Genomic DNA, 23,491 nt, shown 5'->3' on the forward strand with positions numbered 1-23,491 from the left:
TCATCTTAAAAGCAAGAGTTTACTTATTCATTCATTAAATATTTACTGCTGGCCAATTATTTGTCCTGTCTCCCCAAGTTTTATATTTCCTAATTCTCTGAGCCTTTGCATATACAATATGGGTACTATGAGAAGTAGTAGTTTGTAGTAGTGATTTAGGTATGGGTTTTGTAGGGAGACAGACCTAAATTTGAATGCTAGGTCTACTATCTGTTTTCTACCTGTGTGACCTTGGGGAAAAGTTATTTAACCTTTCTGAATTCCAATCTTTTCATCTCAGTTGTCTCTTCTATAGAGTACAAATACTATAGTACATATTGCCTATTCTATAGCACATTAAAAATTGTAATATTAAGAAGATGCTAATGAAGTCATCCCCTGTCTTGGCTTATTTTCCTTCTTTGCCTATCCATGTCTTTTTCTCACTCTTGGGCAAAATTTATTACCTGGTAGAAGCTTTTATTGACTAATAGTTTACCATGCTTTCTCCTCTACTTGACACCCATTCAACACTTATAAACATAGTTTAGGTCATGTTAATTTGCTCTTTGCTTATTTTTGTGTATTCCTATGTACACATTTGTATCTTTCCTGGATTCCTAATTATCATTGACAGATACATAGACCCCAGCAGCAAGCTAACCTACTGGTTGGAGCATCTGCCCCCTATATTTTGACAAATGGTTATTTGGTCCATTTAAACACTTTTAGAGCTAAAATAATGTCAAACATCCCATTTGACTTGATTCTACACTCCTCTGCCTCCTCTGTAGAAATGACGGCTTTGAGGAAAAGAACCCAATTTACATTTCTCATTTAAAAGCTAAAAACATATACAAGTAAATAGAGATTGGATTTAATTCAATTCTGTAATTCAGAGCATCTAGGCATTTAGTGATTGCAATTTTGACATTCTAAATTCTTGACTAAGTTTCTACCAATTTTCACTAAAATCTGAATCTCCTCAATGCAGAGATAGATGATTAGCATTATTCATAAAACATTTATCAGAACACTTAATTAAAATGGCCCAAAATTTTTTATGTGCTTCCTTTATAATTTCATAATTTTTAAAAATGTTTTTTATTAAATTATTATCTGTGTACATATTTTAACATCGCCCCCCCTCCCATACATACCCTCCCTTCCCAGAGATTTGTGTCCATTGGTTGTACTTATATGCATGTATACAAGTCCTTCAGTTGATCTCTTATCTTCCCCAGATCTCCCTGCCCTCCCCGCTGTAATTTGACAGCTGCTTTACAGTATTTATATCTGACTTTTGGTTCATCAGTTTATAATGTTCTTTAATATCCATAAATGAGAGAGGTCATGTGGTATTTCTCTTTCATTGACTAGCTTATTTCACTCAGCATGATGTTCTCTAGTTCTATCCAGGTTGCTGCAAATGATGAGAATTCCTTATTTTTTATGGCAGCATAGTATTCCATTGTGTAGATATACCACGGTTTTTTGATCCAATCATCTGCTGACGGGCACCTAGGCTGTTTCCAGATTCTAGATACTGTAGATTGTGCTGCTATGAACATAGGGGTGCATATATCCTTTCTGATTGGTGTTTCTAGTTTCTTGGGATATATTCCTAGGAGTGGGATTACTGGGTCAAATGGGAGTTCCATTTTCAGTTTTCTGAGGAAACTCCATACTGTTCTCCACAGTGGTTGCACCAGTCTGCATTCCCACCAGCAGTGCACATGGGTTCCTTTTTCTCCGCAACCTTGCCAACACTTGTCGTTTGCTGATTTGTTGATGTTGGCCATTCTGACAGGTGTGAGATGGTACTGCATTGTTGTTTTGATTTGCATCTCTCGGATAATTAGTGACTGTGAACATGTTTACATGTGCCTCTTAGCCTTCTGTCTTCTTTTGAAAATATTCTATTGTATTTAGGTCCATTACCCATTTTTTAATTGGATCATTCATCTTCCTTTTATTTAGTTGTATAAGCTGTCTGTAGATGTTGGAGATTAAACCTTTATCAGTGATAACATTTGCAAATATGTTCTCCCATACAGTGGGCTTTTATAATTTCAAATTTTTATGCAACATGCTCCAGATACATAGGCAGCACTTAACACAAGTTCCAACTTCTGCCAAATTTAAGAATTTAAAGCTGCACCACTTGGAACCTAGGGCTGGTTTAGTTTTTCATTGAGGTTTTTCAGCACCAATTACCTTCTAGTATACTTCCCCTACCTACTCAAAGATTACATGCCCCCTCTTCACCTTTATAATCTACAGCTCTAGGACCCCCGCTGTTCTATATTCTTTCATATTTCCATCTCTACCCTATTCAGCACTGCCCTTCTCAGTTCATTTAAGAGTGCCTGCTCTTAGGCAGACAGCTAGTAACGGTAAGGAAGGGGTGAAAGGGGATATGTTGGGGGGTGGAGGCGTTGAGCAAAAAAAAGAAGAAAAAAGAACTCACAGACATGGACAACAGTGTGGCGATTACTGGGGGGAAGGGGAGTGAATGGAGATGAAAGAGGGCAGAGAGGAGATAAATGGTGATGGAAAAAAATTTTTAAAAAAGTGCCTGCTCTTTTGTGAACAATCCCTTCATGTTTTGAATGCACTTCAGTACTTGTCTGAGACAACTTTATTCCAGAATTTAGTTGGAAATATTGACATTAATACTCATTTGTTCTGGTCCTAAAGGGAAGCTGATTTGGTTAATATTGGCTCTTGTGTTCCTCTCTCCATATTGCTGCTTATTACTTTCTTCTTCCACTGATTCTCTCCCAAAAGTTTCCACTGTCTTCTAGCTCTCTGGTTACATGACACAATGCTTAACTGGTAAAATTCTCTTATTTTCAGTGAGGATTATACTAAGGCTTATAATATTTTTTTACCATTCCTGATCCATCTTACTCATGAGAACACCACTTACCCCTCAGTTATTTTCAATAGAGGCAGTTCATCCTTCTGTACACCATGTATTTTAAGTTCATATAAGGATTCTCCTCCCACATGATTGTTTCCAGACCACCTTTCCATCACCCTCATGCAAAAACAATCCCTGCTTCTTGGAGACTCATGGCAGTCAAGAGACTTATGGCATTTGGTGTTACTATAATACCTTCTATTTCTTATCTTCCTGTTTGGTGTTACATAACCTCCTAGTTACTCCTCCACAAACATGAAGCGTTTGTCATTTGGATCATAGTCATCCTCTTCACCCTAAGTTCTTTAAGCATCTAACACTCTGGCCTCAACTTCAAGGATCTTTGCCCCTACTCCTCTTTAGGCACCCCACTTCTATGGTTATACTCTGGATATTATTGACATTCTGATCTTCCCAGCTTCTGAAATCTTAACAAAAATACTCTACTTTCTGATTGCCTTCCTCGAAACTCTCCAAATGCTGATCTTTTATTTCTCTGCTATCATCTTCTATAACTTTAACTTCCATGTTGATGACCCTTCCAACACCCTGGAATTTCTTAATTTCTTCAGATCCAGTAATCTTAACACTTTTATGATAATGCTTTTCACATTCTGTCTTCTACTAGTTGCATATATATTGGTATTCCCTACTATACTTTCCTCCTTGAGGACCTTTATCATTTTTAAATCATTTTTGGACATTACCTTGCATAGTATATGCTCACTAGAGAGGTGGTGTCATGTGCTGATTAAGAGCACAAACTTTCAAGTCAGGATATTAGGGTTTAAATTCTAGCTTTATAGCCTACTAGCTATATATCCAGGGGAAGTTAATCAACCTCTCTATGCCTCCGGTCTCTTATATATAAACTAGAGGCCTGGTACATGAAATTTGTGCCCTAGAAGAGGCCTCAGCCCAGCCTGTGCTCTCTCACAGTCTGGGAGCCCTCTGGGATGTCCAACTGTCAGCCAATGGGGAGTGGACCTAAGCTGGCAGTCGGATATCCTTAGCACTTTTGCAGAGGCAGGAGAGGCTCCTGCCACCGCCACTGTGCTCACCAGCTGTGAGCCCAGCTTCTGGCTGAGCACCGTTTCCCTTATGGGAGTTCATTGACCACCAGGGGGCAGCTCTTGAGTTGAGCATCTGTCCCCTGGTGGTGAGTGTGCATCATAGTAACCAGTTGTTCTGCGGTAGGGCCAAAACTGAAACTGACTCTCTGACATCCTTCGAGGGGTCCTGGATTGCAAAAGGGCACAGACCAGGCCGAGGGACCCCACTGGTGCATGATTGAGCCTGGGGAGGGACCCAGGAGGTTGGCCAGCCAGGGAGGGACTACGGGAAGGCTCCAGGGCATTTCTGGCTCACCTTGCTCAGTCCCAATCAGCTGGACCCCAGCAGCAAGCTAACCCAGTCAGAGCATCTTCCCCCTGGTGATGAGTGCATGTCATAGCGAGTGGCTGAGCAGCTTTAGCATATTATTAGCATATTACACTTTGATTGGTTGAATGACAGACTGGCTGACTGGACACTTAGCATAGTAGGTTTTTATTATATAGGATGAGGGTATTAACACTATGTACCTTATGTAGTTGTTGAAATGATTATACTTAGAAGAATACCTGGCACATAGCTAATAGAATGCTTACTACCCTGTTTCCCCGAAAATAAGACAGTGTCTTATATTAATTTTTTTCTCCCAAAGTTGTGCTAGGTCTTATTTTCGGAGGATGTCTTATTTTCGGGGAAACACGGTAATAACAATCATATATAATAAAAGTCTAATATGCAAATCGACAGAATGGCAGAATGACTGGTCGCTATGATGCCTACTGACCACCAGGGGGCAGATGCTCAATGCAGGAGCTGCTCCCTGTGGTCAGTGTGCTCCCCACAGGGGAAGCATCACTCAGCCAGAAGCCGGGCTCATGGCTGGCTAGCACAGAGGTGGTGGCAGGAGCTTCTCCCATCTCTGGTGCAGGCAGGCAGTAAGGAGCGAGGGGTCCCAGATTGTAAGAGGGTACAGGCTGGGCTGAGGGGAACCCCCCACCCCCAGTGCATGAATCTCTCTAGTTACTTTCATAAAGGGCAAGAAAAATAGATTTTAATAGGAATTAGCTGCAATACTGAAAGAAAAATGGCTATGATCAGACTGATGGTTGCCAGAGAGGAGGGGATTTGAGGTTGGGTGAAGATGGTGAAGGGATTAAGAACTACAAATTGGTAATTACGTAATAGTCATGAAAATGTAAAGTACAGCATAGGGAATAGAGTCAATATTATTGTAACATTTATGTACAGTGCCAGGTGAGTATTTGAAATATCAGGGGTTATTTGTAAAGTATATGATTGTCTAACTGCTATTCTGTGCACCTGAAACCAATAAAAAATAATATTGAATGCAAACTATAATTGAAAAACAAAATTAAAAAAGAGCTCTGATTATTAGGAATAATGAAACTAAGAGACAATCATTTTAAAATTGAAATTGAAAGCAAGAGAATTAGCAAATTTTCATTTTCTTCTATCTTTACTTTCCACTGAGTAGATGTCAATGTAATGATCATTGCCAGAGACTAGTTTATTTGTCCACTTTCATTGAATTATGACATCATTAGAAGGGCATACAGAGAATATGTTATTAAAATTTGGATAAAATATGATATACATCTAAAATCTAAAAGCTTTTAACTAATATTATATTGCTAAACATGTATGTGGTCACGACAGTTCTGAGCACAGGTGGAATAGGTTGTTGCTTGATGTGAAGAGTAATGCTCTGAAATATCATTTCTCCAATTCACTGTTCCACAGTTCTGTCAAAAGTTCTGATAATATCATTAGTTAGAATTTGGGTTTGTTCGAGTGGCATGTTGTTTCCAGGTGCAGCAAATAAAGTCCCACCTGGTACACTTTATCAGAGTAGTTCCTGCATAGCTAACAATTCCCTAAGTGAGCAGGACATAGGATTTGAAAGTTTAGATGTAAATGAATATAATTTATTTAAATGAAGTCCTTGCTGCCTAGGGAAGATAGTATTGCATAATGAAGAGGGGTGGCTGGGGTGAGAGGACTTAGAAACCAATACTTGATATAAAGAATGGGAGAGAGTATTTAAGAGAAACTAGTCTGTTTTATACAATCCTGCTCAGGTATTTTTTTGTATTTACACACACGTGCACACACATAAGAACATGCATATTCCTTCCTGACAATTAACTAAAAATAATTTTCAGGGAAATCAATGTTCTGGCAGCAAATCATAACGTAATATATAAAGCCTTAAAATTTTAGGAGGAAGAGGCCAAAAGTTAAGCAAAAAACATATTAATGAACAAAAAGCATGTGTTTGAACTCCCACAAAACATTTATTTGAAGATGGAGAAAGTGAGATAAAACGTACTTTAAAGAACTCAAACTATATGTACTCAGTTTGGTTTTTATGGAGACAAGCATCTAGAAGAACTATATTTTTGACTTCCTTATAAAAATATAAACTCTTATGCAAAGATGTATGTATGTGTCGAGAGAGCAGAAAGAGAGCACTTGGAGACTTATGTGAATGTATGAGAATGGTACAAAATATTATTGTACACCAAATTATATTAAAGGTTGTGATGTTTGTAGTTTCATAAATTTTAAGCATAGCTGATGTATTTTCCAGACGTAACATGTTATATACTTGTTTGTACATCTCATGATCATACCAGTTCTTAAAATAATTGTCATTTTTATTTACATTGTAATATGATTGTTAAATATTTTGCTTATGAATGTTTTTTCCTCAGGCAAGGAAAACAAAAGAAAATCTAAACAAATAGAACTACATAAAACTAAAAAGATTTGCACAGCAAAACAAACAAAAAACAAACAAATAAACCAAAAAACCCCACACAAAACATCGACAAAATGAAAAGGTAATGCACTGAATGGGAGAACATATTCGCCAATGATACCTCCAGTAAGGGGTTAATATCCAAAATTTATAAAGAACTCATACAACTCAACATCAAACAAACAAATAATCCAATTTTAAAAATGGGCACAGGACCTGAATAGATACTTCTTCAAAGAGAACATACAGATGGCCAATAGACATATGAAAAGATGCTCAATGTCACTAATCACCAGAAAATTGCAAATTAAAACCCCAATGAGATGTCACCTCATATCTGTCAGAATGGCTACTATCAATAAATCCAGAAATTTATGTTGGAGAGTATGTGGAGAAATGGGAATCCTCATTCACTGTGGTGGGAATGCAGATTGGTGCAGCCACTGTGAAAAATGGAACTGCCTTGTGACTCAAAAATTTCACTTCTGGATATATATCTGAAGAAATCCAAAACACTAAAAAGAAAGGATATTTATATGCCCATGTTTATTGCAGCATTATTTACAATAGGCAAGATATGAAAGCACCCCAAGTGCCCCATCAATAGAGGAGTGGATAAAAGTGGTGTGATACATACATACAATGAAATATTACTTGGACATAAAAAGAATAAAATCTTACTATTTATGACAGTACAGATAGATCTAGAGTGTATTATGTCAAGTGAAATAAGTCAATCAGAGAAAAATAAATGCCATATGATTTCACTAATGTGGAATCTAAGAACAATATAAATGAGCAAACAAAACAGAAACAGAGTCATAGACACAGAGAACAAACTGATGGTTCCCAGGGGCCTGCCTGGGTGAAAAAAGGTAAAGGGATTAAGTAGTACAAATCGGTAGTTGCAAAATAGTCACAGGGATGTAAAGTACAACATAGGGCAGTGGTGGGCAAACTCATTAGTCAACAGAGCCAAATATCAACAGTACAACAATTGAAATTTCTTTTGAGAGTCAAATTTTTTTTTCTTCCCCCTTCTTCTCCCCCAAGAGTCAAATTTTTTTAAAACTTAAACTTCTTCTAATGCCACTTCTGCAAAATGGACTCTTCCAGGCCATGGTATTTTGTGGAAGAGCCACACTCAAGGGGCCAAAGCCGCATGCAAAGTGGGTACTGGAAATATTAGGGGGAACAGTTTGTAAAGTATATGATTGCCTAACCACTTACTGTGCTGTACACCTGAAACTAATACAAAATGATACTGAATATAAACTATAATTGAAAATTAAAATTAACACATATTTTGCTTATAAATCTGTATTTTGCCCATGCTTTCTATTTTATATCTTTCTCTACATTTATTATTCCTTACTCTTTACTATGGCACTGTTTTTATAACCAATTTTTTTTTAAAAAAAAATTCTTTATTAGTATTATATGTCTCTCCCCATTGACCTCTCCTCAGCCACTCCAATTTTTCTAATTTTTAAGATGCTTTTAAATTTTGTTGGTGTCTTACAACTTGACACTCAACTTGAAATCATCCGTATAAGCAACGAATATGTTTTTAATCCTTTTATTAGGACAATAATAAAACTATATATAAAAACAAACAAAAACTGTCCTTTTAAACTATTGTTTCTCTATTTCACTTTATTATTTCTCCTAAAATAACAATAAATCATTGGATTCCCCCTTTGGGTCATGTCTGTCAACTACAGACTGCATTTACAATGGTGGCCCCAGCCTAAGAATAATAAGCTTAGGTGTATAATAGGTTATACCAGCTAGGTTTGTGTAAGTATACTCTATGATGTTTGCACAATGATGAAATAACCTAAGAAGACATTTCTCAGAACATATTCTTGCTGTTATGCTGGAGATGACTGTATTTATATGTTGTTCTACATACATACATACATACATATATATATTTATATTCTAGCTTGGTAGTAATAATAAGATTCCACATCCTTTCTGAAGTCATGAAACTTGATAAAGAGTACCTCCTAGAACCTTCTATCAAGCAACACACTAATTTAGACCAGTTGGAAAATTTTTTCTTAGTAAAGTCAGGATCACATAAACAATGTACACTATTACTCTACTGGAGCCCAAGGCATGAGAATAAAACCACTGGATAGAATTAACAGGTACAATTAAGATAAAAAATGAAGTAAAACTTTTTAGAGAAAATTGTGATTTATCATGAAAATTCAGAGAATCAAATGGACAAACAAAATTAAAAGTTCAACAAGGTGGTCAGATGCAAAATTAACATAAATAATGCAAGGTCAATATCAATAGCATCCTAAGTTATCAGCCATAATTATGTTCATTGAAATATTATGTACAAAATAATTAAAATAAAAACAATCCAAATGTTCATTAATAGGGGAGTAGGTAAATAAATTATGTGTATATACACACTATGAAATATTATGCAGTAGTTAAAAGAACGAATTAGATCTAAATGTAAATTTATTGACATGGCGATAACTCAACAATTCCTATTGTTGAGTGGCAAAAGAAAGCTACAGAATGCTTGTTAATGTTAAAGATAAAACACAAGTTGCCCTGGCCCATGTGGTTCAGTTGGTTGAGCATCATTCTGTGCACCAAAAGGTCACAGTTTGATTCTTGGTCAGGGCCCATGCTCAGGTTGCTGATTCAGTCCTTGGTTGGGGTGTGTCTGGGAGGCAATCAATTGATGTTTCTCTCACACATTGATGTTTCTTCCTCTCTCTCTTAAAAAAAAATCAATAAAAATATATAAAAATAAAAAACACAAGTTGACTACTATATATATGTACATATACATACATATGCATGTGTATATATACTAGTACACACTGGTATATGCATATATATACACACACACAAATATATATATATATATATATATATATATATATATATATATATATATATATATATATGGAGAGAGAGAGAGAGAGAGCACGCTGAAAGGTTAGCTAACAAAATACATAGCAATAGTTAGTTATGTCTTGGGAGAGGACCAAGATTGGGGGTGATAGTTAAGGGGGACTTTAATTATATTTTAATTTTGTAAAAGGAGAAAGTATTGTGAAAATAAAAATAATTTAAAAATACAATGAGTTGCCCTAGCCGGTTTGGCTCAGTGGATAGAGTGTCAGCCTAACTGAAAAGTCCCAGGTTCGATTCCGGTCAAGGTCAAGGGGTACATGCCCGGGTTGTGGGCTCAATCCCCAGTGGGGGACTTGCAGGAGGCAGCCAATCCATGATTCTCTCTCATCATGGATGTTTCTATCTCTCTCTCCCTCTTCCTTCCTCTCTGAAATATATATATATATATTAAAAATACAATGGTTTGCTAAATTCACCTAATCAACCTCATTTAAACCTGTTCACCTTTTCATATATAAAAGGGAATTGCTTTCTAGTTTCATAATCTTTCATTTATTCAACAACCAGTGAAGACCATGCACTTTGCTCAGTATAATGGATACAATGACAAGCAGGACAGACATATATTCTGTCGTCCTGGAACTTACAGTCAAATGGGAGAGACATATTACAAGCAAATATCAAAATAATTACAAATTATAGGAGATTTAAATTGAAATGAGCAGTGGATTTTGATGGGAAATAATGTGGTTGAGGGAGACTTCCTAGAAGATATATTTAAACTGTGATTTGAAGGACCTGTTATGTGTGATAATGATGGTGGTGACAGGGAGAAAAGCAAGCAAAAAGATTCTCACAGAAAAAGCTTTGAGTGTTGGATAAAATATATAAAGTTCAGAGAATTATGAAGTAGATGGTTAGGTTAAAATGGTCGGCAGGGCCTGACCAGCATTGTTCAGTGGTTGAACATTGACCTATGAACTGGGAGATCACGGTTCGATTCCCTGTTGGGTCACATGCCCCAGTTGTGGGCTTGATCCCTAGTGTGGGGCATGCAGGAGGGAGCTGATCTATGATTTTTTCTCATCATTGATGTTTCTATCTCTCTCTCCCTTTCCCTTCATTTCTGAAATAAATAAAAAAAATATATGAAAAATCAGAATAAAATCGTCAGCAGGGGGCCAAATTATGCAAATCTCTTTTAGGCTTGTAAAGTTTAGATTTCATTAGAACAAAGGAAAGTCACTGGGGGCTTTGAATAGAGGAATAATGTGATCTAACCTATATTTCTAGAACATCACTCTTAATGCCAAGTAGAGAAAATATGAACCTCAGAAAGAATGTAAGCAGGAAGTGAGGTTGGAGGCCATTTGCAGTAGAGAGTATGAGAGATGAAAGTACCCTGCAATAGATTGTTTATATTACACATGGCTATATTTTTGGAGGAAACATTATGTGAAAATATGAAAGAGAAATCAATGAGTTAGGTAGAGGGAACAGCAGGTGTAAAAGCTTGCTCATATTTCTCTATTGGTTTATAAACAGAAGACTAGGCTGTCTGAATCATTGTAATGGGGGGAGAGGGTCATGTAATAAGGTCTTATAGGACATGGCATGAAGCTTGGATTATATTCTAATGGGGACTGAATTACATTTTTCACAGGATCACTTTGGCTGCTATATGAAAGATTACACTCTGTCTATAGAGGGACAAGAGTAGTAGGGAGATCTGTTGGGAGGCTATTGAAATAATCCAGGTAGGAGATGATATTGGTTTAGGCTTGGGTGCAAGCAAGAAGAGGAAGGTATCAAGTACTTTCAGACTCAAGGGCAGGAAGAGTTTAGGGGAATTTAGGGACTCAAATGAACCCAGTGTTGCTAGCGTAGTAAATGTGTGGGGAGGTGTGAAGGGCTGAAGTCAGAGTGGTAGGCAGAAGCCAGATGATTCATGGATGGGTAAGGGCATGGAAAGGAGTTTTCATTTGCTCTAAGTGCTATGAGAAGCCACTGACATATTTTAAAGAGTGTGATTTATTACTTCTAAACAGCCACTTGGTTTCAAGGTAGAGTGGGCTTGGAAGGGTATGAGAGAAATAGGGAAATCAATTAGGAAGTTACTGCAGATATCTAAGGATGAAGTCTTAGAGATAGATACTTCTCAACAGATTTTGAAGTAGAACTGGTTGATTTCTTTGAATTAAGCTCTTCTTTATATGTATATCTGAGCCTAAGCCTTATTGAAGTTTTTAATCTTTTCACTTCATTTATATACTATTTTTTAAATTTCCCCCCTCATTTCTAGAAAAATTTCCCCTGAAAACATGTGAGCTTGCTTCTCTGATTAAACTCTTCCTTTCCATGTACTTAATTACTCTGGAATGATGAGTTTTGGGGATCCTGAAATGCTGTAAATCTCACTTCATTGGACATGGTTAAAATGATAAAAATGTAAGAACAATTTTATCTCTCTCAAATTACTGACTTTGCTGAAGTAAACTACATTCAAATTTAAGTATTTCTTAAAGAAATTTACCTATTTAACTGCATATTTAACTTTCAAAACTTGTTTGGTCAGCAAGCGCTAAACTTGCTCTAAACTTGCTCCAAATTTTCTGCTTTAATGAGTAGCCCTGACTTTTCTTGCATACCTGGGACATAATTGGATGAATGTTTCTGAAGCATTTGAAAAGGATTAAGTTACATGGTTACTTAGGGATACCATAAGCATATCCTTTTATTTCAAACCTCATAAAAATGCTAAGTCAAAACACACTGCAAATTGGGAATTTTGATTTAAAGGTTTACCTCCAGTACCAGGCTATAGACTATTCCTTCTCAGTGGGAGCTCTTCTCTAATTGAACTTCCCCCTTTCAGAAAGAGAATACTCCCAAAAGGGAAAATGTAAATAGACTGAGCAGATGAGTAAGGACAGTGTGTCTCCTCAACATGAAAGCATGAGAAACAAAGGGTGAAAAAGCATTCCTTAGACTTGCTTGGGTCCTTGAAGGCAGCATACAGGGGATAGGGATGTACAGAAATATAAAGTCAGGGGAGAGAATATACCGGTATGTGTACAACAGTAATGGCAGTGAGAAAGAGACATGCAGCCTCTGGCATCTGGGACCTGGCCTGGCACTATCAATCTGGCCTTGGTATTTTCTTGTTGAACATAAACAATTTCACAGAACATCAACATGAGAAAAGGTCATTCCATGACCGTGATAGATCAAGGCAAAAACAAAACCACTCCAATCAGCATGTTTGAATGCAGTCAAAATATGAACAGTGTCCAAACCCCCAAAATGACCAACATCTGCCATCCGGGCTAACATGAGTGACTGTTGCTTCTTTATTAATTAATAGTGGCCTGGTGCACAAAATTTGTGCCTGGAGGGGTTCCCCTCAGCCCAGCCAGCACCCTCTCCAATCAGGGACATCTCTCTCACAATCTGGGACCACTGGCTCCTAACTGCTCACCTGCCTGCCTGCATGATCACCCCTAACCACTCTGCCTGCCTTCCTGATTGCCCCTAACCCTTCTGCCTGCCTGCCTGATTGCCCCAAGCTACCTCTGCCTACTTGCCTGATTGTCCCTAACTGCCCTCTCCTGCGGGCCTCATTTCACCTTCAACTGTCCTCCCTGGCTGGCCTGATTGCCCGTAACCCCCTGCTGGCCTAATCTTGTCCCCAACTGCCCTACCCTGCTGGCCTGATCACTCCTAACATCCTCTGCCTTGGCCCCCATAACCATGGCTTTGTCCAGAAGGAAGTTGGACATCTGGAAGATGGCTGGTCAACCAGGTCTAATTAGCATAGTAGCTTTTTATTAGTATAGATAGATTATATAGGATAGAATTGTTTAAATGGGGGGAGAGCCTTTGTCAGCAGAAGGAGATGTTCTTGGCAGACAAAAATACATAATCCCTATATCTGGATTGATAGCTGGCCATATGCACTATGCTGCCAAACTGGTAATTAAAAAATTGAACCACTTTCTTACATCTTGCACCAAACAGCTGTTGCTCTTAAAACCCCTCCTCAGTCCCCACCTTAGATTCTGCCTTCACAGTTCACCCAGATTAGGTTCTGATTGATTGGTGTCTATGCCAGTCGGTGTTAAAAGCTCTGCCTCTTTGGCAGTCATTGGCTCCTCACAGTTCACCCAGTTTTGGTTCTGATTGGTTGATTTCTATGTGAGTCAGTGTCTCCAAGTTTTTCTCTGGGCCTGATCAGAGAGGCAGGGCTGATCAGCAGCCGCCCCAGGCTGCTGGCTAATGGGCTGACCTGCTGATCTCTCAGAGAAAGAGAGGGATGCTTGGCTGCTGGTGAGGCCTGGAGAGAGAGAGCCCCACCTTTGTCTCTCTCTGACAAGTCAGCAGTTCAGCCTGCTCATCAGTCCCGACCCACCTGAGCCTAGTGTTTGGTCATCTCTTTGGTCATTTTGGACATTACAGACCCTAGTTCTTTATATATATATAGATAGCTTTAGCTTAAGGTTAGTCTTCATACTTAAAAGTAAGATTTATTTAGAAATTTGATCAGTGAATTATCCTTACTTCCTGTCAGCATCTAAGTCTATAACAAAGCCATCTAGAGTGACCAACTCAGCCTGGTTTTCCCAAGGATTTCCTGGTTTTAACACCTAAAGTACTCAGTCTTGATTGAGCAAAATTGGGATGGCTGTTCAAATGCCTGCTTCCTTAAACTCTCCCACAAATCATGCAAAGCAAGATCAAATTCTGTAAGTCATTTCTATCACCCTTTTATTGAGACACTTCATAGTTTCCTTTCTTATGCATTCACCCTTTGTTGCAATAAATAATAAACTCAACATTTTTAAGAACAGGTCTTTTCCTAGTGGTCTTTTATTGAAGGGAATTGCCATCAGTAAGAAGCAAAAAGGAACATTGTGGAAAAGCTAATAAGGCCTAGCTAGCATAGAAAAATGGGACTGAAGGAATTAAAAGGTGGGGGAACCAAAGAAATATAAAAGGTGGCACAGCCCTCAGGGGCTAGTGTGTGGTTTTCTGAAAAGGTGGTTTTTAAGAATGATAACAATAAGGTGATGGAAGGTGAAGGCATGAGCTTTTGTAGGAGGAGGAGTTGTTGCTCCACCCTCTGTGCCTGGACCAAAAGAAACACTAATGAAAAGACAGCAAAAACAAATAAAAATTTGGCTTATGATATAAAATAATGACTCAATCTTTAATGGCCTAGAGCAGTAATTTTCAACCTTTTTCATCTCATGACACATATAAGCTAATTACTAAAATTTTGTGGCATACCAAGAAATAACTACAATTTTTAAAATTTTTATTGTTGAAAGTATTACAGATACCCCTTCCCCCCCCCCCCCCATTGTCCCTTTCTAGGCCCTGCCCCCAACCCCAGGCCTTCACCAAACCAAAATAGGTATAATTTTGATTAATTCACAGTGGATTGTGTTGGTTGTTGTATTTTTTTTTATTTGACAATCTAAGGGAAAAGAGGTCAGTGCCCTTGACTAAATAGTCAGGTATTGCATGTTTTAAAAATGCTGGCAGCACACCTGTTGAAAAATTGCTGTCCTAGAGGTTGATCATAGTTTTCCACACTTATTTGCCTATGTTTGTCAACTGCATCATATAATAGTTTCTATATAAGGAAAATTTCTGAGAAGGAAGAACTACAATGACACAATGGTGAACAGGTGTTATTAGTGCAAAACACTAACCTTACAATTTTAATTCTTTGGGGTTGAGATCATCCAATGTTAAATATCAATATTCATGAAATAAAATAAAGGCCCCAGAACAGTGCCTGGCATATAGTTAATGGTAATACATATTAACTATTGTAATTACTCTGATTATACTATTTTTTTTCAATGTGTTCATTTTAAAATGGGCAATTGCATAGTTAAAAAAAAAAGGTTTTGAATACATATCCTTGATTATGTAGGAGGTATATATTGAATGATAAATGTAACTTGTTTTTTAAACTCAGGTCAGAGCCATATATTCAAATGACTGTTTACATGCCTCTTGGCAAGATTTATTGTAAGCGACCTTTGGTAAATCTTTTAAATTCAGTTGCTGAGTACCTACATTCCACTAGATCTTGGCCCGTACTGCATGTTGCAAAGCAAGTTTTGAAAACAGTACTAACTTTTAGTTTCATACTTTTTATATTTTAAAAATGTCCAGGGAATGAACAAGCAGAATGTGATTGTCCATGGAAATGGAAACCTAGAGTACTCAAAATCTTAGAAGTTGAAACATAAGTAGGTTCCTTAGAACAGGTTTAATTTATAATTTTCATCAGAAAGCTGCCTCATTTATTTCTACAAAATAAAAGTCACATAAAAATGTAAGAACACACAGGGAATATTTATGACGTGCTCTTAAAAATAAAGTGACTATCTGACTTTTGGCAATATCTAGGATATGTTACAAAATATTTCAAGTAGAGTTTTGTACATTTACAATAACTTTGTACCAGTATAAGACCACTTCACTTGGTTTTTCAATACCCAAGAAAATAATCAGCTTGTTTTTCAAACAGTAGTACTTAATTATATTATATGTGTACAACCTGGAATGGTCCAACCCTTCTATTAGTTTTAACAGAAATTTGATTTTCTTTTTTATAATTCTGACACCTCTTTAATTTACATTAGTTTTTTCAGAGGCCAAATTTGGCAGGGAGAACACCAATTATCCTGATACTATGTTTTGTCAGCTCTTACCTTGTTTGATATTATTACAAGTCTGGGGTCAAAAATATCCATACCCACCCACAGTATTAAAAACTTGGGTCAGAAGTCTACTTCTTCAGTGGTTTAAAAATCATTTATTTGGAATGTAGCTTTTTTTTTTTTTTTTTTACAAAATAAAAAAATAGTCATTCTCAGAAGCAAATCCTTTTATAAAGTTAATAAATTGGTGATTATATATACTTAAGAAGTCATAAGTAAATATTTATAAGGGAAACCTTTACTTTAGTTGTGAATCATACAGTTATCCTATTTCTGCCATACCCTTTTCAATGTATAATGTTTCTTATAGAGTAATTTTATATGTATTATTCCCACAAATAGATTCAAGTCTCACTTGTATACAGCAATCAAATTCGCGTTTATGTAAACATTTTTCACACTTACAATAAGCTATTGTTTAATCATAATAATGAGTCTATTTTGCAGCTATAGCATACCTAAATACATACAACCCTTTTTGCATGAGAAACTGAACTAAACTGAAAAGTATAAATTAACAAAGACAAAAAATATTTGATTTCTTTAAACTTTAGAGGTAAATGCACATATTATTAAAACACAATTATATAATACACACTGAAAAACCTAATAATGCTTAAAAAATGGTGAAAGAAAGTAGGATCCACTTCATGAATTGCTTTTGTCCTTGGACCAAATTAATTACAAATATCGAGTAATAGTTAATTTTAAGTAGTGCCAGGCAAGAAAAATTAAATTGTTTTATACCCTCATTGCTAGATCAAGAGTAATTCTAGATGGAAATACCATTTTAAGATAAACAAAGACATTATCTCTTTTGCGGAACCTATGTATTATTACTTACCGAAATTTGCCATCTGTATTGTCTGGTTGCCAGTCTCTGGAACGTTGTAAATCACAACAGCATCAGCATTTCTTCTGTTTGCTGTTTGAATTTTTTCTGAAAATGTACAATTACCTCTTTCTATCAGTGCAATCCAAGGCTTCTCGGTACTGGTAAACTCAGTGTTGTAGTCACAAGCTTGGTAGTTATTGTTCTTAGGGATGCCCACCGTCCCCATCGCATTAGCTACTGGTGAGGCTAAGCCATAAACACCACATTCACATGTCTCTGTTGTAGTATAGTTGCTGGTTTCATTGTAATAGTGCACAGTCACATAGGCATTCACTGGAAAGGATACTGTGATTTTAAATAAAAAGGTAAAACTTACAAGCAACCGAAACCAACTGGACTTATTCTCCTGGTTCATTGCTTGTTCATTTGAGCATAAAATTTAAGATGTCTGCTGATATTTCCAACTATCAGTCACCATTTGTTCACGCAGTTCCCCGCTAAGCAGAAGTTTGAAATTTCAGTTGCAAGCAGGTAACTGATCTCACCTCAAGCAACATAAGCTCTGAATACATCAGCTCTATTTCACTTCACTTATCTACATTCTCTTTTGCCTGCCCCTCCTCCAACTGTACATACACGTAACCCTTCACCAAGACTACCTTAGTAATAAATAACACCATCAACTTTATTCTACATGTCAACTTATCAGGGTTGGGTGACTTCCTGCACTGACATTCCCCACCCCCCTACTGTTCCAGCTAATGCACTTTCATAAACATGGAGTGGATTGGAACGAGGAACTGGACTCTTGGGAATCCCAGGTAACAAGTCTGAAAGTCACCTCTCTCAGAATATCTAAAACACCAAACTGGTTTTCCAAGCCCTGCTGAAATATGCTATCAACCAGTTTAGCCAGAAGTAAGTTAAGATACATAATTTTAATTGCTAGGGCATTAGTGGAATTGATTTTACAACACTTTCCTCTCTTATTTCTTTTTGGAATATTTTTAATAGGTTCCACAAGGAATATCTTCTGCCACATTGTTTTTTCATTGAAAAGTAAACATATTTTAGTAGCTTTCCTTTCAAGTAAAGTGCCTTATCCATGCTAGGCACTCAAAAATTTGTTGATTGACAGATACTTATGAGTTGCTACATTCCATTAATTTTTATGTTCCATGTGTTATACTCTAACAAGGTAATTCAATATTTAATTTTTGACATTTAGAATTTTAAATTCTATTTATTTTAAATGCATAGACATATTTATTTATTTCAGTGCTTCCTTTATTGTAAGCTTTTTATTATTATTATTTTTTTAAACTAGGAGTCATTGGACACTCGCAGCACTTGGACATTGCTATGGGGTCAACTGCTCTTGGCAAGTTGCTGGGGTAGGGATATTTCAATGTGTGCCAAGGGCTGGTGAAGGAGTAGATAAATTAACAAGAAAACAAACAGACATATAAGAAGTCTGATTGGGTCAAGAGTTAGCAAACTAGGCAAGCAGGCATTAGGCTGTCACAGAAGCAGAAAGACACCAGGTCAAAAGGAGGGCAGGCACAATGGTAGTCTGAAGTCCAAGGAAAGTAGTCTGGAATCAGGAAGAATACTGAAGTCAAGGGGACAGGGGGAAAAATAGGAAAATAGGAGACATTGTTGAAGGAGATGATCAGTGGGGCTACTTCTTCCTCTTGCTTCCTGTCTGTTTGTAGGCATCTGAGATATTAACTTTGGAGTGGATCCTGCAGTTGGAAACAAAAAGTTAACACTACTCAGCAGTGGTGAGGAGTTCAAGGAATCTACACTTGAACCTAATGAATAAACCCCAACAGAAGTACAATACAAATATAAACCTTTCTAATATATAGCTGCCAATTATGTATCTGTGTACTTACTCCCCTATGGTACCTGGTATTAGTGGCATTTTTAAAATTAATTTAAATTTTTTTATTTTATTTTTATTCTTTTTAAAATTGATTTCAGAGAAAGCAGAAGGGAGAAGGCGAAAGATAGAAACATTGATGAGAAACATGGATCAGCTGCCTCCTGTATGTCCCTACTGGGCATTGAGTCCCCAACCATGGCATGTGCCCTTACTGGGAATCAAACTGGCGACCTCTTGGTCCATGGGTCAATGCTTAACCACTGAGCCACAATGGCCAGGCATAGTGGCACTTTGCACATAATAATCACTCGATAATTATTCATGAACTCGAACTGTAAAGTTTAAAGGTCTTGTGTATTAGCTTATGGTCTATTTAAGAACAAATGTAGTTTATTATCTTGCTATTAGCATTACCGTTTTGATGTTAAAACTCATAATATAGCCTGTATACACTAGAAAAACAAACAAACAAACAAACAAAACACACACACACACACACAAACACAAAAACATACAGACAAAAAAAAAACCCTATAAAATGGAAAACAGAAGTGTTATTATTGTCAAAAGCATTAATTTGCTGATTGCTAACAGACATCTGTGATAAATTCAACATCAGCATTCAAAATGCAAATAATTAGCGAAGTCCTAGAAATTTGATTTAACCTTTTTCTACATTACTAAATTGTTTCTAAAAGAGACTTTTTTCCTCCCTGAAATAGTTTAAAAACAGATTAGTGAGGAGTTAAGTTAAATCCATTAGACTTCATATTTGGTTAAATAATATTAACACACTAGTTTCAAATCTTCATATTAATGGAAACTAAGGAGAAAATAAATAAGTGAAACTACATCAAAATAAAAAGCTTCTGCATAGCAAAATCATCAACAAAATAACAAGAAAGCCCACTGCATGGGAGAACATATTTGCCAATGTCATCTCCAATAAAGGTTTAATCTCCAAAATTTACAGGGAACTGATACAACTTAAAAAGAGGGAGATAAGCAAACCAATCAAAAAATGGGCAAAGGATCTAAATAGATACTTTTCTAAAGAGGACATACAGAAGGCCAAGAGACATATGAAAACATGCTCAAAGTCACTAATCATCCAAGAGATGCAAATCAAAATGGCAATTAGGTACCATTTCACACCTGTCAGAATGGCTATCATCAACAAATCAACAAATGACAAGTGCTGGAGAGCATTTGGAGAAAATGGTACCCTCATGAACTGTTGGTGAGAATGCAGATTGGTGCAGCCACTGTGGAAAACAGTATGGTGTTTCCTTAAAATCTAAAAATGGAACTCCCATTTGACCCAGTGATCCCACATCTAGGAATATACCTCAAAAAAAAAACAAAAACCAGAAATGCCAGACAGAAAGGATATATGCACCCCTATGGTCATAGCAGCACATTTTAGAATAGGTAAGATTTGGAAACAGCCTAAGTGCCCATCAGCAGATGAGTGGATTAAAAAACTGTGGTACATCTATACAATGGAATACTATGCTGCTGTGAAAAAAGAAGGAACTCTTACCATTTGCAACAGCATAGATGGACCTGGAGAGCATTATGCTAAGCAAAATAAGCCAGCCCAAGAAAGATAAATATCACATGATCTCACTAATTTTGATGGATTAGCTGCTGTCATTTTATTCAACCTCCTTGTTCAACTTCCAAGCTATGAAGGTTTGATGTTTATTTATAATTTAGGTGGTACTCTGAACATTTTTAAAGTATCTTAAAAACCAAAGGTTTTCACAGGTGCTGATTTTACAACACCTAATAAATATATATCCCCAGGAAATAAAAACCTCTCTGGAACTTTTTCTTATTTTTCACAATAAAAGAGGTTGGATTAAAAAGTATCTATCAAGTCTCTTCTAGATCTGACATGTTAGAAGTCTATGAAAATAAAAGTTGTTTAGAAAACATTAATTTTTAATTTTTCCTTCCTATCAGCACAATTCATGATGGCACTGCACCTTGAGTAGATGAAACTGTATAAGAGGAAAGTTCAAAGTATTGGATAAAACTTGAGCTTTAATAAAACTAGCAAGTGCTTGAAATAGTACTATAAACTCTGCCATGCCAGTACAGCCAAGGGTTCGGTGAGCCTGAGGGAGGGGGGTGGCAAAGGATGTAGAAAAGACAGACAAAGAGAATAAACTGGTCTATATGGATCTCCTATGCCTGACTAAGGCCACAGAGAGAGATCCAGATGCAAGCTAAGCCTTTATTTTATTGTCAGAGGTAAACAAGGTAGTGGTCACCATAGTTACAATGTTCTTGTGAGTTTCACTTGTTTTAGCAGCACTTGCTGCACCTCCTACATCCCATTAGCTGCCTAGGAAGGATCTAGGGAGTGTCATAAGGTCAAGCTAATTATACTAAGAGGACTGTGCCCTCTAAACTGGGACTTGTTTGTGGCTTTTCCAACAGGTCACTCTGAGGCTTAACCCTATAGACGTTACCTACAATAAACCATTGGTTTTCAAACTTGTCTGCACATTAGAATCACCTGGGGAGCTGTTAACAATCTTGATGCCCAGGCTACACCCCAATCAGAAACTTAAAGGTGACATCTAGGCATCGTAAATTTTATTTTTATTATTTTTTAAATAAATCTTTATTGTTCATATTATTACAAATGTTCACTTTTTCCCCCTCCATTGCTCCCCTCCACCAGGTTCCCACCCCACCCTCTGCTCTTTCCCCACTCCCCACTGTCCTCATCCATAGGTGCACAGTTTATGTTCAGTCTCTTCCTGCACCCCCCACTCTCCTTTTCCCCGAGAATAGTCAGTCCACTCCCCTTCTATACCTCTGATTCTATTATATTCACCAGTTAATATTGATCATCAGACTTTTTAATTCCCTTGGTTTTTAGATTCACTTGTTGATAGTTATGTATTTGTTGTTCATAATTTTTATCTTTATTTTCTTCCTCTTCCTAAAGAACCCTCTTCAGCAATTCATATAATTCTGGTTTGGCGGTGATGAACTCTTTTAGATTTTTTTTTATTTGTGAAGCTCTTTATCTGGCCTTCGATTCTGAGTGATAGCTTTGCTGGGTAGAGTATTTTTGGCTGTTCATCACCCTGAATATTTCTTGCCATTCCCATCTGGCCTGCATGGTTTCTGTTGAGAAATCAGCTGACAATCGTATGGGTGCTCCTTTTTCTACATTACTAAATTGCTTTTCTCTTTTCTCTTGCTGCTTTTAATATTCTCTCTTTGTCTTTTGCTCTTGAAATTTTAATTATGATGTGTCTTGGTGTGGTCCTCTTTGGATTCCTTTTGTTTGGGGTTCTGTGTGCTTACTGGACTTGTAAGTCTAATTCTTTCACCAGGTGGGGGAAGTTTTCTGTCACAATTTCTTCCAATATGTTTTCAGTATCTTGCTCTCTCTCTTCTTCTGGGACCCCAACAATTCTGATGTTGGTTCGCTTGAAGTTGTCCCAGAGGTTTCTTACATTATTTTTAACTTTCTGGATTCTCTTGTCTTCTTGCTTCTGCAGAGGAGTGTCTTCTGGCTCTTTATGTTCCAAATCTTTGACTTGATTCTTGCGATCTTCCATTCTGTTTTTAGGACTCTGTATAATATTTTTTTCATTTCAGATGATGTATTCTTTATTTCTAGTTGATCCCTTTTCATATCCTCATAGGTTTCATTTATTTTATCGGTCTTTTCTAGGAAATTTTTGAAAAACCTTGTAACCGTGGTTTTGAACTCTGTATCCAGTTGCTTTTTGTCCTCCATTTCTTTCGTTTGTGATCTGTTTCCTTGTCTTGGTATTTTCGCAGCTTCCCTGAGTTGGTAGCGTGGCTTTGTGTGCTAAGGTGTCCTATATGGTTCAGTGAGTCAGCCTCCCAGTTACCTGAGGTGGACATTCTTGGTGTACCCCTTTGTGGACTGTGTGTACAGCCTTGTTGTAGTTAAGTCTTGATTATTGTTGGTATCACTAGGAGGAACTGACATCCTGGCCAATTGGTTGTGAGGATCAGCTGTGTCTATGTTGGGAGTCAGCCTTATTCGACTGGACTTGGAAAATTGCAAAAGCCTCTGTGTTCAGCTTGGATAGGGCGGAGTTTCAGGGTGGAGCCTACAGCCTTGGCTTTCTGTGAGCCCACCCTATGAGGGTCCTGAGTCTCAGTGTTCCTCAGTGTCCTTTGGTACCTGCTGCAAGCACCTCTGAGAGAAAGGTGCCCTCAAGTTTTGCCCACTACCATACAATCTAGTCTCTCCCCCAATGAGCCCAGAACAGGGGTTCAGTGCAGTTGGAAGTGGGGTTGGAAGTGGAGTTCAATGCAGTCCGGAGCTTTTGGCTCCTTCCTGCTAGGGCAATCCAGCGGCACAGTCAACAGTCCATCCTCTGAGCGCAATGTGCGT

The 23,491-nt window shown here is 37.2% G+C and overlaps 2 protein-coding genes across 2 annotated transcripts in view; one reads left to right on the forward strand and one right to left on the reverse strand.

Annotated features, from left to right (window-relative positions):
* RNF128 (ring finger protein 128) overlaps positions 1-17,619 on the reverse strand; it is a gene marked incomplete at its 5' end in the record, with an annotated part of 125,534 nt that extends 107,915 nt beyond the window's left edge. Inside the window, one exon of the mRNA XM_084870483.1 lies at positions 17,214-17,619. Within this exon, the coding sequence (XP_084726609.1) occupies positions 17,214-17,619 (406 nt within the window). The remainder of the gene's footprint in view (positions 1-17,213) is intronic.
* The window catches only part of MORC4 (MORC family CW-type zinc finger 4), a 737,287-nt gene that overhangs the window by 418,802 nt on the left and 294,994 nt on the right, over positions 1-23,491 (forward strand). The gene's annotated exons all lie outside the window — the stretch shown is intronic.

This window comes from Pipistrellus hanaki, assembly GCF_964339955.1.
Source record: "Pipistrellus hanaki genome assembly, chromosome: X".
In the NCBI taxonomy this organism is placed as follows: domain Eukaryota; kingdom Metazoa; phylum Chordata; class Mammalia; order Chiroptera; family Vespertilionidae; genus Pipistrellus; species Pipistrellus hanaki.